At 41.4% G+C, this 15,366-nt stretch overlaps 1 protein-coding gene across 1 annotated transcript in view; it reads right to left on the bottom strand.

Moving 5' to 3' along the window:
* The window catches only part of adamts6 (ADAM metallopeptidase with thrombospondin type 1 motif, 6), a 75,938-nt gene that overhangs the window by 51,460 nt on the left and 9,112 nt on the right, over window positions 1-15,366 (bottom strand). The window contains exons 4-9 of the mRNA XM_015002117.2: window positions 9,936-10,110; window positions 7,742-7,965; window positions 7,537-7,620; window positions 6,472-6,617; window positions 4,343-4,386; window positions 1,700-1,805 (exon numbers count right to left, since the gene is read on the bottom strand). Coding sequence (XP_014857603.2) covers window positions 1,700-1,805; window positions 4,343-4,386; window positions 6,472-6,617; window positions 7,537-7,620; window positions 7,742-7,965; window positions 9,936-10,110 — 779 coding nt within the window. The remainder of the gene's footprint in view (window positions 1-1,699; window positions 1,806-4,342; window positions 4,387-6,471; window positions 6,618-7,536; window positions 7,621-7,741; window positions 7,966-9,935; window positions 10,111-15,366) is intronic.

The following is a 15,366-nucleotide window of genomic DNA, read 5'->3' as shown; positions in this document are numbered from 1 at the left end:
TAGGTGGGAGATACGTTGGCAGCAGCAGGAGGTGATGTTTGCTTAGGAGCGAGGAGTCGGAGTTGTGAAAAGGATCAAAGGTTTTCAGGGACGACCCGAGGCGAGCTTCACCTGACTGACACGGCCTGGAAACCCGACTCTGGCTCATAACACGCAACACAAAGATCCACAGGTGGAGTTTACCACAAGTGAGCACACCAGTCATGTTGGAGTAGCGTTTTTGGTAAGTTGGCCACTGCTTTCCTGCACCGCTCATTTGGGGCTTTCTCAGAAGGGAAGTCGTGAGAAGTCGTGAGCAATGACGTTGATTTTCTGCGCCGTTTTGGAAATTTAGTCTACAGCCGTGGAGGAAGTGAACGAAGACGTTCAGTCCGTCTTGAACGTGTTTCCAAATATCGAGTTACCTTTAAAAGCCGCCTCGTTCGGTTCCTGGAGGACGGCTGTTTGCAGAATCGGCAAATATAAATACTACAGAATGTTAATATTTCCTAACTCTGGCAATTGGAGAGACGTCGGCATGGACTGCAAACCAAAGTACTGGAGAAACTCAAATTTGCACCTGATGATTGGGCAAGATGAAAAATCAGGGTGAGCCCAAAAACAGCCTTGATTGCCTGTACTAAATTTCAGAGCAATCCATCAAACTCCAACCTGCTGCTGTTCACTCCGACCTGAAGAACGACAGCTGTTCACGAGTCCCCGTGCGAGATCCGGTCACAGAATCATCAAAAGGGACAGTCCCGGATTTCTGGACTTTAATGACTCATCGCGTGTACAAACATATTCACGTGTGATTTTAATTGCGTTTCTTATTTAATGGAAATACTGAGAAAGTTTCTGTGCAGGATGCAATCAGCAGAGATGTTTGGCTGTAAAGCACAACAGCATGTTCAGAGATACTTTATCCTAACCAGCTAATCAGTAGAGGGGTGAAGTGAAGAGCTGACGATTTGGGTGAAAGCACGAGAGCAGAGGGCGATGTCGCAAAGAAGAATGAGTCAAACTTTCTGAACAACAATCTGACAGGCGGACAAAGTCATATAACTGAGTTATTGCTGCAAAATGGACTTCAACAAGACTATTCAGAGAAAAAGCTTTAAAATCTAGTACAAAGGTATAAGAATCAGCTGACCTGAATGGGTTAATAATGAAGTCAAGAAATTCGGTGGACGTTTATGTAAAAACAGAAAGGAAGTTAAAGTGCAAAAATTTAGCAAGACAAGCTAAAGTCGTTAGAAAAAAAGCACAATCACAGAAATTTTGAACATATTTTTAAGAAATTCAATTTTCTAGAGAGCCACACAATTAGCATCTGACTGAGACTCAATTCAATTTGATACAATTTTATTTCATCAAGGACAGCACGTCAAACAATGGTACATTTTAAAAACAGAGCAACCATTGTTTTGTGCGTAGCTTGTCTAGCTACAGGATCATTTGCAAACCCAATTCTTGGTTGAACCTTAAAATAAACGATTCTGAGTCAAAGATCAAACATGCTGAATTTCTACTACAATCACAACAATAAAGACCATGAAACACGAACAAAACCTGACATTGAAACTCTTAAATCCCAACAAGTCGCTTGTAAACTCGACCGTTTCGTTTCGCCTGATTCGTCTGCATTTTGCATCGGGGAGTAACGTCAAACCTAATATTTCACGTTAGTATCTCGTTGTAAAAAGCCTTCAGAACTCACTTGTGGCCGATCTCGTGTGCGATGGTGAAAGCCGAGCCAAGGCCGATGTCTTCATTGATGCTGCAGCTTCTCTCCGGCTCACACATTCCAGCCACAGAGGCCAAGCCTGCAGATCCGCACACGCCAGACAGACACACAAACACAGGGTCAAGGCAGTGCATTCTTAGGAGACATGGTCATAAAAACGGGTGATTCCTCAACAAGCGCAAATGGAGATTCAGGATGGAGATTTTAGTTTGAAATCATCCGCATGGCTGACTTACGAAAAAAAAAAAAAAAAAAGACTCAGGAAATGTCTGGACAGGGTTATGGATTTATACCTATAGGTTTGCGGCATGGGGTACTGGCTACAAAGGCAGGGATTGCTAGCGCCGTGCCTCAGCAGAAACCTGTCAGACGGTCTCTGTTTTCCTCATAGAGAGGTGGAAAGAGGTTGGGGGTGGGAGGGTGAGGGTGAGGTTAAAGCCAAAACCGCTCCACAATCCAGGTGTCGCAAGTTCTTTTTTCTTTTTTTTTTTCTCCCCTAAAGCCTGACAGGTCAGATAAGGGGACCGCTGGCAATTCTTCACAGATTACATCTACCGGCCTGAGAGGGGATCATATAACAGCACGAAGCAGGTGTGTGAGTCTGTTTGAGAGTGTGTGTTGAGTTATTGTGTAATGGCTCACTTTGGCTAAAACCATTCACATGCTTTTTTTTAAAGGTAGGTTTTTTTCTTTTTACAAAACAGTGCTGCTTGAGACCACCTGGCCTAATCTAATCGAGTTGAATCTTACTTGGTTGCAAGAAAACTTACAAGCTCAAGAGTTAGCAGTAATATTATTACGATTCAGGACACGAGAAGAAATGATTTAACTGAACGTGGGCCAGTAACATCCAGGTGTACTTGTTGTTCTTGGCTCGCGTGCACTTTCACTTACTGAGCCTTGAAAAGTATTCATACCTCCTGAACTTTCTTCAACCATTCAGGGTTTCCCCCAGAAAACTTCCTAAGCCCGGTGTTGGGGCGCTATGGCGATCCACGAGCGACCCACCCTGTTTATGCGTTAAAAAAACGTTAAAAGTTACAAAAAAAGGTAAAGCCTGGTGGCCCAACCCAGATTATAACACTCTTGGGGAAACCCTACAACCCTAAACGTCATTGTAACCGAGTGCTGGGTATTCCCCAGAAACACGCCAGAAAAACGTTCACAGGGAGACGAACTGGTGGCTCCGTGACCAGAACCTCAACTGAATCCTTTCGACGTGGGGAAGCAGTGACTTTCCCTATTTTGCAAGAACAAATGGACAAAAGGAATCTTTTTGTGTCCAAAACTGGTAGACATACCCCAAAGATATGCATCACTTTCCCCTACTTACAATAATATGCTACTTTATGTTGTCCTATCACATCAAATCCAAATGAAATACATCAAGATCAGCTGCCGTCATGTGAAGGACCAACGGAGGATGCACTTCATGCCAAAGTTAGCCTGATCTGTCACCGTATTCACAACAAGGACAGCTCTGCTTGCCTTTCCACCTCCTGGACTGGCGGTAAACACTGTTCCACATTAACAGAACTCCCTACTTAAGGTGGCTTTGCTTTAGTATCCTCTTCGCTAAGAGGCTAAAACAAGAATAGACTCGCAAATCAGGAGGCTACTGAAACCATTACCGTGGAGTGGAAAGAGGGAGCCTGAAGGTGAAGAAAGAAGGAGGTGAGGGAGGGGAAAGGAAGGAGGGTGGCTACTCTACGATTAGCCTGAGAATGTTTGTATGTGTTGGGATTGAGAGGACGGGGAGGGGATAAGAGTGTGTTGAGTGCAAACACACACCGCACTGAAGGCTGTTTTCTTAACACCAGGCTGTACTGCGCATTATCTTCCAGCCCCGTGATTACTCGGCGACCCTAAAGGTCTGTTGATCTGACCTCCGAGCGTGATCCCCGACGAAGAGAGGGAGAGCGGGGCAGAGGGGAGGGGAGCGGAGTGAAGAGAGGGACGGTGAGGAAGCCGAGCAGATGCCGGGGCAATTAAGGCGACCGGGGGGAATGTGACGAATGCGGTCAATCTGTCAAAGCACCCCTGAGGTCACGATATTACCTCTGAGATATACTGTGGAGCCTGCGGGGCCTTCGCCCAGATAAGACGGGGAGAGATGGACAGCGAGGAGGTTTGAGGTGGAATTGAAGGGGCAGTTTGCCACAGGTTGATGTCCTTTCCCACCTTACTCACCCCCACCCCATCATTCCCTAACACTCCCTGTAATTGTCTCTTTCCCCTTCCATTTCCCTTTCAACTCCACATCCTCGACTTGCAGTCCATCTCCTCTTTCTAGCTCACTCCAACACCCCAGCCTCTCTTTGCAAACACCTTAAACAAACGGAGGTTAGAGCTGAAGGACAGATACGGAGAAGTTTTATGAACTGGAGGAACCTAAGAGGAGTTGACCACAACTGGTCCAGGTTCTGGACTCCCGGCCAGAGGAGCTACATTAACACAAGTTAAAACATCCTTCTCATTATGTCTCCCAGGAACTGTCTGGAGTTCTTCTGAAGGAGACACACAAAGTTGCTAAATAAGGTTTGTCTGAGGACAAGCTGGAGGCCAAACGAGAAAACCAACACAACTAGTCATCACGAGTGAAGTTAAACAACTCACCTAAAGTCCCGCAGGGTTTGTTCTTGTAGGTGCAGATGTCATATCTAAAAAAAAAAAAAAATAAAAATAAAAAAAAAGACGACAAAAACACAAATATTAACGTTAAATTAACCATTTTCTTTTCACGTCTATGCAGCTTTTCCTCCGCTGGCTCCTGGCCATTCCATTCTTTCTCTGTTTAATCACAGTCTGGCCAGATATAATCTCAGCCTTTAGTATAACAATGGTGAAGTCATGACAGGTTTGCTTCTAGAAAAACACCTGGTTCCCTCCTCTGTCCACTGCCGGAGCTTTCTGCAGCCTTAGCTACAGAGCTACAGCGCTCCAACGCAAAGTAGAGTAAACAGAAAGGCTTCGGTCGACGATAACGCCACACGGACGTAATCCAATAGAGTGGAAGATGACTGCGATGGTAGAACAACACATCATACATTTCAAATGAAGGATCCAATCATTGCTGAAGCTTTTAATCTATTAAATTCAAGAGCACCACTAACTGAATTTCCGCCTTGTTCTCCTTTTCTGCGACCTTCTTCCCTTTTAGAGTCACAGTCACCTTCACAACATTTATTTGTTTTGATTGACTCCCTTAGTCTTTGCCGTTTTCTGAGCCTGATGGGTCATATTTCCCTATTCAACACTTCACTGTGTCAAATGAACCAAACCCTTTGAGCAAACTGTTCCACACCTGAGGTGGCGCTGCACCAAAAACCACTCAAGGAAATGACATGAAAACCTCCGAAGAAGACACTGAGCGCAACTTCCTTCTTCACCAAATCTAACTAAAAATGGAATAGCGTCAGATTTTAGCTTTTGTAGAACTTCTCTTTTGTCCTTCTGTGTGTTTCACTGCGCTTAACTTTGTAAGCTTGAAAAGTCAAAATGCACATTTTCAGAAAATGTTTTACAAAGTGTTTTACTGTCTCATACCAAACATCTCAAGTTTTCACATTGAACTAGGAACTAGGAAACCCTTCAGAAAACAGAGGCTTTTAGTTCAAGATAGGCAAAAGGATTAATCTGGTTTATGTAATAGCAACACATTAAACATTTTAGATTAATTGCATGTGTTGGCGCATTAACATTAGTTGCGTTCCTGTTGGCCATATAATTGTGTATATAATTTGACATTTTTAAAATGAAATTTCTTAACGGAAACACAGCCATTTAAATAAAAAAACTCATTTTTGATTAAAAAAAAAAAAAAGGTTTGGCGCTAGGATGAGGTGGACTTTTGCCGGTAATAAAATTGGTTTATTTTGCAAAACTGCAATGGAAACACTTGTTCACATCACAAGTAACGTGATCAATAACCAAATGTTTCTACTTCTGCGAAGAAGACAACAGGACGTAGATGGAGGATCATGATGCGACATGTTTTTAAAGATATTGCATAAACAAACTTATTCACTTGTGATTTTGACTGCATTTTGCACACATTTATAATGGTGACAGCCCTAATTAAAATAAATCTGACTCTTCTCTATGCCTAATTTGGCCTCCTACCCCTCAGAAGTTGACATGTTTAAACATTTAATTCTGCAACACGAGTTACTGCCTTCTGTCTGGTGAACGCAGCTTCTTGTGCTCACCAAGCTCAGCTAGACCTGATAAAAAGCAAAAAGAGCCTGGAGAACATCAAGTGACAGACAACATGAAAGTGTTCACTAATGATGGAAAAGCTGTTTTCTGTACAGAAACCAAAAACTCCTGTCAATCAAAGCCTTCCTCGCCAGAGCAAACCAGAAGGAGAATACAGTTTCCAGTTGCTACGTAACCTGGCCAAAACACTTCTGGACACATTGAAGCCATTTTCCAGCTAACGTCAGAATTCTTGCTGCTTTATGCTAACAGCCTTGACATAAATTGCAGGGTGACAGGTACAGTACGTCTGTAAAAGCACAATTTATTTCCAGGACTGAGCTCTTTACTCCCTCACAGGCAGGTATACATACTGTACGGATGTGAACCAGACTGAACCAGTAGCGCATAGCTGGCGACTGCCGAGTAACCTGCAAGCTATTTGCTCTAAAATGAGACAATTACACTGAATCGAACGCTGGATGGCTGTGCTGGCTGGCAGTAAGCTACGTCTGTAGCGGCAGCAGCAGCTGCGGGCCAACTCTTACCGGGTGATTAGGACGGCGTTGTCGTGATGAGCCATTCCGTTCTCGGGAATGCTGTTCCCGCTGCTGTGATGAGACAGGATGGACCTTTGCCACTTACAGAAACTGTCCAGAGACTTGTCAGCATGATGATTAATTTCCAGGTTTGGCTGGGAGAGACACACGTGCAACACAGTGCAGCATGAAACAGATGTGTACAGTCAAGTGATGCAAACAGTACAAACCTGCTCAACACCATCCTGTCTTCTGCTGTGGCCCATCTGTTCATGCATTATTATCATCCGTTACATGTTGGATGTAATTATTAGATTCTGTTTAAAAGCTTGATATCTTTTTGGGGTTTGCCGATTTTATAATATCTCATTTTGAATGAAGCATCATAAGGTTTTTATTCATATAAATATATATAAGGATAATATTTTTGTTTTCATGTGGGCAGAGTATATAAACTACAGTGCTTTTTTCTTGCCATCTAAATTTAAATCAGACCAAATTTAGTTAAAATTGCCAACATGTTTGACACAAGTCATGCAGTTTAAATGATGGTTATTCCTGATTAAACTGGTCAAATGTAAAAACATTTGAATTCAAGGAAAGTTACAAAAATGTTTCTAAAATAAAAATGTTTTCTGGCATTTAGCAAATGGAAATAATTTTGGTAATTCTAGCAAAGCTAAGACAAAAAAAGTTTGATCTGATTTAATTTCAGATGGCGGGAAAAAAATTTTTGTGTCGTTTTATTCAGCGTATGTAAATATGTGGATCCAACTGTAGGTATCTTTGAAAAAGCAGATGTTTCTCCCATCAACCGTACTGTATGTTCTGTGCATCTAAAACCTTTAATCAAAGCTCCCTGAGGAGCGACGCTGGACCGCGGCTTTTATGTAAAGCACCGTCCATATGGTGAGTAGTCTGTCTTCCCTCTGCCCCTTTAGCCACGGCAGTCAAATAAAAATACGGCAGCTCACTGATGCCAAGAGCATCCATCTTTACATCCACTGCAGACAAGAGAGCTCACACTTGAAAAGGTGAACGATTCAGGCTTAGGGAAAAGAGACTCGGACGTACCTGGTCCTCCGTGAGAACAATTAGACGGGTCACAATAATGTTCACAACATTTCCCAGGCTGAAATCACGGTACAGTTTGGCAACCTGACCTCCAGAAAAGAAGGAAAGACACAAAGTCAGATGTCTTAGCCCCGCGAGTCCATAAATCCGCCGCTAACCGCGGACATCTGCAACACGTTAGAGCAAAGAGTAGGACCAAACTTACAATATTCATCACAGACAGGATGTAGTGCTCTATGTCTTTGCGTCCATGGTAGCCGACCATCATCTTGTCGGCGACCACGAGCGTCTCCACGAAGCGCTCGGAGCTGACAGACCTCCGGCGCCTGTGAGCGCCAGCCGGCTGCTGGCTGGCGTTTTGAGGGACGGGGGACAGGTGGGCAGGGGAGGACGTGCTAAACTGGCAAGGTGCGTTGCTTTTAGTGAGGTCTGTGAATGACAGGGAGGCAAAGAGAGAGAGAGAGTTACGACGAAGCAACAGGACAATCGGAATGACGACACATTGTTATCAGAGAGGACTGGTTGATAGAGGCGATGTTCCCCTTTGAACTTTTGCAGCATTTGTTTTATGACCCAGATGCTGCAGGAGGAGCCTTAACGTGGTACGTGTTAGCGCACGCTAGCTTCCAGCCAATGACAAGTCTTTTCTGCTTCTTATAAAGCTCTTGGCCTAAATACCAAAGTATCCACCTGGGTCTTTTTTCTAATTTGCAGTACATCTGCATAGATATGTATTTTCTCCCCCCTTTAGAAACAATAATCCTATTATAAATGGTTATTGCTTCTAAAATGTCAGATGCAATTACTACTTGAAGCACCTTGGAAATGTTTTCATATTCCTTGAACTTCTTCATGTTTTTAACGTTACAATCTTTGATGTATTCAGATTTTATGTGAATAAAATCTACACAAGGTATCACATCTACACGAAACTACACGAGGCTTTTCAACAATTTTACACTTGAAAATCTGAAAACTGCCATGCATTTATAACCAGAACGTAACGTAACCTAAGGCTATGTTTACATGAGACCACTGTCTGGAAACTGCCGGATGTTATTTTCGGATGTTGATTGGGGAAGACGAGGCCGCCATGACACCTCGACTTTAATGTAGTTGTCATGCCAGGACACTAGATGTTGCTGTGTTTTTAGAACGTCGTGAAAACGTGCATACGCTTTGGACCCTTATCTTCCACTTCATATTGGAAACAATAAGGCCTTGTCCCTTATTGGTACGGCACACACCCTACGCCATACGGCTGTACCCTAAGCCGTACTTCACATGGAGTACTTCGCATTTTTGCGGGAGGTGTTACTGAAAAGTGTCCCTGTGAGACAGAGTGTCAAAAAGCACTCCGATCACTGGTGATGTGTAAACGAGAGGCTGGATTGCAACAAAAATGCTATGGAGGAACTGCAGAAATTCAAAGCTGGGAAAATCCTCTGGGGACTCCACATATTTAACCTGTATGAAAGGCACTGTGGAAGGAAAGCCACACCAAGTCCAATTTGAACACAGCAAACATGTGGAAGAAGATGTTGACACCCAAAACCAATTGTTCCAAATAGATCCATGAGGGGAAAATCTAACGCTGCACATCACAGCATCGTCGTCATGAAACGTGGTGGTGGCAACATCATTCAGTGTGGATGATTTTCCGAGCTGACAGAGGGATTAATGGAGCTACATACAACATTTTAGGACTAAAAGATGTGAGACTGAGGCGAAGGTTCACATTCCTGCATGACAACGACCCAAAGCATAGAACTGGAGCTATGATTAAATAGATGACAGGGTATTAATTTGATCCATTGAAAGTCAGCACGTGACTTCAATTGAAAAAGCCGTTGATGAACACCAACCCTCTCCATCCAACCTGATTGAGTATTTTGGAGAGAACACAGGATAAAACACCAGTATTTAGAAAAGCAAAGCAGATAAAGAAATACTCCAAAACATTTCCATCTGAAACTACAAAGACAGTTTTAGCTCAGGGGGATGAACTCCTACCATTTTTATTTGTAACATGGTTTGAAAACTGCAGTCTATCTCTTCACAACTGCACTCTGCTTCATGTTGGTCTGTCACAGAACATCCCAACGAGATACACCAAAGTTTGTGGTCGCTATGCGACAAAACGTGAAAGAGCTGGACACTTTTGAGCGGCATTGCCTCCCCCCTGAAGGGGCTTTTGTGAGAGTCAAAGTGACGCTTACTCCTGCAGGTTGAAAGGTGTTTGCCGCAGGAGCTCGTTTTGGCACACAAGAGGTCCAGTTATGCCTACCAGAACCCGGGCCTGGTACCAAACCAGCATTTCCTCTGACCTGCTATGTTTAGCTCTTCCTTGACGTCAGCTACACCCACACAGAATCCAACCCAGATGGAGGTTCACCAACCTGAAATGCCACAGCTGAACTCCTGGCTTTGCTCTTGCGGCGAGGGGATGGCAGACGTTTTATAAATAACATGTTGCTGCGCTCCGTCCAGGTTCCACTCACTGGAGGCGGCGGAGGACGCGTTCTTTAAAGGCTCTATTAAATACTGGTCTTCCTCTGTTGTTATGACGCCGTGCTGGTTGGGTGAAGAGAATCACAGTAAGAAACAGGTCAAAAACGGCGGGGGAAAAAAATAAATAAAGAAAAATCATGATAAATGCATACACTGAATAAAAACCGGATTAGTCTCAGAGGTGATATCACACAAGCAGGGTAATTTTGAGTTAATTTGTATTCAGAAAAATTCATTGTGCAAAGACAAAACGCTGATATCTGGAGTTATGAAATGAAGATTATCTGCAGAAATTTGGCATAATATGTCAATCCTGGCAAACAGCTTCCCGTTCAGTTTAAATACCCACCTTACACAAATGATTCCTTGTCTCAGAAAGCACTCTATTAGTACAGTTGCTAGGCAATCTGAGTGTACTTTCAAAATATGCCTAAATGGAAAATGCTCATCTGGCATATATCCACTAATTGGCTTGGAGTCGTCGCACAGAGGAGATGTTTTCTCTGCGATCCAACAAACTATAGATTGTAGGAAAATGGGAGTGGAGTACTTTGTTTAAAAATACCAGTCAGTGCACAAAGTACCTTCGATTCTCATTCTGTTTAAAGAAACGAAGAGCTAACTACATTTCTAGGGAATTTACTACTTTTTAATCATGTTTGTGACCTCGGTGCATCATTTTTTCACATGACAGCAACAAGTTTCAGTGTGTTTTACAGGGATTTTAGCTGATAGACTAACAAAGTAGAAAAGTACTATAATGTGGAAAAAATTAGTTTTTTCCAGGATTACAGTGTAATCACCTCCTGATCAGAATCTCATTCATTCTGACCAGCTTCCCTGTCAGTGAATAAGAAATGCATCCCCACAGCGTGATGGAGCCACGCTGAGGATAGTGTGCTGAGGGTGATGCACAGTGTTAGTTTTCCTCCACACAATGTTTTGCACTAAAGTAAAAAAATAATAAATGAATGAAAAAAAGTTGTATTTTGGTCTCACTTGTTATGATTTTCTTTCACCACCATTTTATTTTTAATGCTACTTTTCCATACTGGTCACATTTGTGTAAACCACAAGTAATCCATAGCGGTCTGGCCAATTCAGAACAGCTCTACTTAAAAACAGCACAATCAGGTGATTTCTGAGTCCAGTCAATAGCTGCGTTTCCATTACAAATGAGCGCAAAATGTTGTCAATATTCCGCTAATGTGGAATAAACACAATTTAGCAATGGTGGCGTTTCCACTACGAAACGTGATTAAAATCAAACATGAACAGGTTTAATCACACGATATGTCATTAGGCCTGTCACGATAACACATTTTGCCGAGCGATTAATTGTCTAAAAAATTATTGCGATAAACGATAATATTGTTTCAAGACCTTTTGACACTGATTTAATGGAAATGACTAATAATGCATGTGATTTCCTGCCATAGATAGATGCACTTTGTTTTCAAAAGAACACATAACACTGGAACTGATAAACTAAATAAATAAAACAACCAAAAACAAAAATAAAATGGATTCTCAGTCTCCATTAACAAAAAATGTACTTGAATAAAAACTAAACAACATAAAACCAAAGTGGAAATAAATACTGTATTCAACCAAAAGAGTGCAGATATGAAGTCTGTGTACTAGATTGCCCTTCAGTAATCACTAGATTTAAACAGAGAAGATGGGCACATCCAACTACCTGATGCAGTAGTTACATCTACACGATTTTTTGCCCCTATTTTCCCTTTATGACAATCTTAGAAAGTTGGCCAATCTAAGATCGTCGCTGGTGATTTTGTAACCAATCATCCTGCAGTGTGTGGTGGGTTACAGTGGATCGTCGTGGACGCTTTAAATCAGGGTTTTTCCCCGACTGGAAGTGCTGAATGTGACAGGTAGCCAATCAGAAAGCGCGGATTCACCTCCATGCTTTCTGAGGGGAAATTATGAAGGGAATCCCAAACAGCTGACACGGCGCAACATGAAGTCCAGCGGACTTTGGAGATGATATGAGGAAACAACATTAATATTTATTCAACATTTCGTGCAAAGAATATAGAAATGACAAGGAGAGGAGTCGGAGCCAAATTGCTACCGCAGTTGATAAACCCGGTAAGTTTTCAGCTGTTCTTCGTTAACGTGACATAAATAGGTTATAATGATTTTCAGTCAGTCATGACTTTACGCTGACTCTAGCCACATGCATAACGGGTAGATTCTAGTAAAGCACTGATTAATGCCTGATTTTAAAATTAGTTAACTGGACTTGTTGCCATTATTTTGTGCCCATGTGACTGGACACCACAGGGCACAACGAACCCGATCGAACCGTTATACCTAGGATTTCTGTCTACTAATCCGTCTCTCAGGTTTTGGAAATGGCCCGACAACTCGTGTAGTGTGCGCTGGACATTACACTAAGGAAATTAGGAAGGGAGGGTCAGCAGAGAGCACCGGAGTTGAGTCTTTTTTCATTCAGTGTCATCAACAGAAAGAAAAAAGGCAGGAAGAGACGATAAAGCCGGTAATTAAAATGAGGTCGATAGGTTGTCTTCTTCATTTTTTCTGCCAGTGGCAACATCCGCTAAAAAGTGTTTCCATTGCAGTTTTGCTAATCAAATCAATTTTGATACAACCAAAAAACCACCTCCTCCTAGCAACAAAACTTTTTATTAAGTCTTCTTTTTTTTAATTACTGTGCTTCTATTAAGCAAATTTACTTTCAAAATGTCAAACTGTGTGATTACATCATCAGCGTAGACACAGCTAATGATTCTAGACTCTACTGGGGGATATCAAAGTAAAGAGGGATGAATACAAATGCATGCCACACTTTTAAGATTTTATACATTGAGAATTTTCAACATGCCACCTTTTCTTTCCAGTTCACAACCAGCCAGTAGTTTGTGTTGGTATATCACATTAAAAATAAAAAAACATGTATGCTAGATTTTCTTATATCAAATAGAATGTGACAGAAAAATCATAGAATAATTTGATTTAACTTCTTTCTTACATTCAGCTACAAAGCAGGAGTGCTAGCTTACATTTTCTTAGAGCCTCTGTTCACCAACAGCATGTCCTAGTAGTCTCTTCCTGCCACCGTTGGGTTTCATGGCTAAAGGTTAGCATAACTTAACAGCAGCAGGCTAGCAGCAAAGACCTTCTTCAAAGGCACAGGTGCTAACAAAACTCATGGTAGCCGTAGCAGTACTGCTTTAGAAAAGGAGAGAAATAAATAATAAACAGCTGAAACCAATTCTCTACTTGTTGTTTCTAATTACGTACAGGCCATTAACACTGCAGCACAACTAACCGCTAAAGCAATTTAGAAAAATAGCAGTTTAAAAACTACAAAGAGCCATTGCTTCAAAGATCCAAAGAAAAAACACCAGCTTTTATATCTTCAGTCAAAGCCGAAGATGGAGCTTCAATATCAGCAAACAATAGCCGTCAGGATAGAAGCTGTCCCAACAATGACTGCTGTCAGCGTTTAATGGTCATTGCCATCCTGAAACTATAAAAACTTTCTGAAGAAGCATACATAGAAACAATTTTATGCCAACAGTCATCGTGTGAAACTTCACCGAACAGCACCATCGAAGAACAGAGTATGCCTTTGTTTGTGGTATTGCTAACAAATATGTTGGTAGTCATAAAACCTTCACAGAGGGAAAAGAAAGAAATTTGCTAAAGTAGAATCTCTTCCTGTTCTCGTTGATGTGTGTGAAAACATTTACCTTACGGGACAGCTAGCAGCTACAGAAGAGGAGCAGCTTAATCGCCAGCAGTGCTAACAAAGTAGATGCTAACACCATGGATAAGATTTCCTTACAAGCTGATATTTCTTGAAAAGTCATTCTTTCACTGATTATTATTATTATTTTTGTTCTCTGGCAGCCATTTTATTAATCATAATTTCAGGGATTACATTCAAACATCTTAAGTGTCAGTAAAGCTGTGAAGGTAGAACTTTGAAGTTGACAAAACATAAAAGTTCATCGGACGAGGGCTTTGAGTGCCTGAGAGAACTCAAAGTGGTGCCAAGTTGCTAGAAAACATTGGAGTTAATACATTTTATAACTGAAAAAGGCAATAGTTATAAATATTATTGCTGCAGTACATAAAGTATTTGCCACTTTAGTTCTGGTTTCTCATTCATGTACTCAGAAACACAGAGCACTTTATAAAATTCCTATTGTGTCCAGTGAAGGAGTGTTTTATGTACACGTGAATCTGTAATCTTTTGTTACTTTAACAAACCAAAAACATTCAATTACCCCGAGACAAACATTAAAACATTCCTCTTCCTGTTCCAAGAGCTTGCATACCAATACCAATACCAATACCAACTTTATTTATAAAGCACTTTAAAACAACCACAGTTGATACAAAGTGCTGTACAATTGAAAAACACAACATAATAAAAAAGTAATTAAAACAGTTTAAAAACAAAAAACATACAAATTAAAACTAGATCCCACTGGTGCTAAAAGCCAAGTAAAATAAATGGGTTTTAAGACGGGCTTTAAAAGTCTTAAAACTTTTGGTTTCCATGCAATTTTATAAAGTGCATGGAGCATAAACGACGAGAAGCCCCATCAGTTTGGGTTTACAGCGAACACAGCCTTGGCTACGCAAAACCCACAATAAAAGCAATTCAACGCGTAACACACTCCCATGCGTTCGATGCAAAGGTTTTACTAGTGTGTGATGTCAGGATCTCATACCGTCCAGACAGCTGATTACATTAAAGTACAGACACAGTTTTTGTCCATTTTTGGTGCTGGAGGGGGGGAAAAAAAGGAGCAAACACTAATTCAATTTATGATACTCAGCGCGGGTCTTGCCAACACATTTGGCCACATGTTTGCTCTGCATGATTCTGGTTGCCAATAAGAAGCTGGGCCCTTTCTTCCTTCTTTAGAGTTACATGAAGCACGGAGGGATAGCAGCTATTAAAACTTCGTCCAAGTTCTTGATTAGCAGGGAGACGCTGGACAGTCACAGAGTCTCTGGATGACTAAAAGCCCAGACAGGATAATTAGACACTTTATTAGTGCTTCTAAAAGTTTGTTTTACTGTGCCTTGCATAACTATTAATATCCCTTGGAGTTTTTTTTTTCATAACTATTTTGTCACAATAGATCCACTAACTTACATTCATTTTATTAGGATTTTATGAGACTAGCATAAAGTATTGCGTTCTTGTAAAAAAGAAAAATTAATAAAGGATAATAATAATATGTTGTTTTAAAAAGTACAAATAAAGTATTAACTGAATTGAACAGATACGTTAAGCTATCTGTACTGATTTAT

This window comes from Poecilia mexicana, unplaced genomic scaffold (assembly GCF_051168715.1).
Source record: "Poecilia mexicana isolate PSO_F unplaced genomic scaffold, ASM5116871v1 scaffold_12, whole genome shotgun sequence".
Lineage (NCBI taxonomy): Eukaryota > Metazoa > Chordata > Actinopteri > Cyprinodontiformes > Poeciliidae > Poecilia > Poecilia mexicana.
The sequence above is the reverse complement of the archived record's forward strand: the minus strand, read 5'-3'. Positions and strand labels throughout refer to the sequence as shown.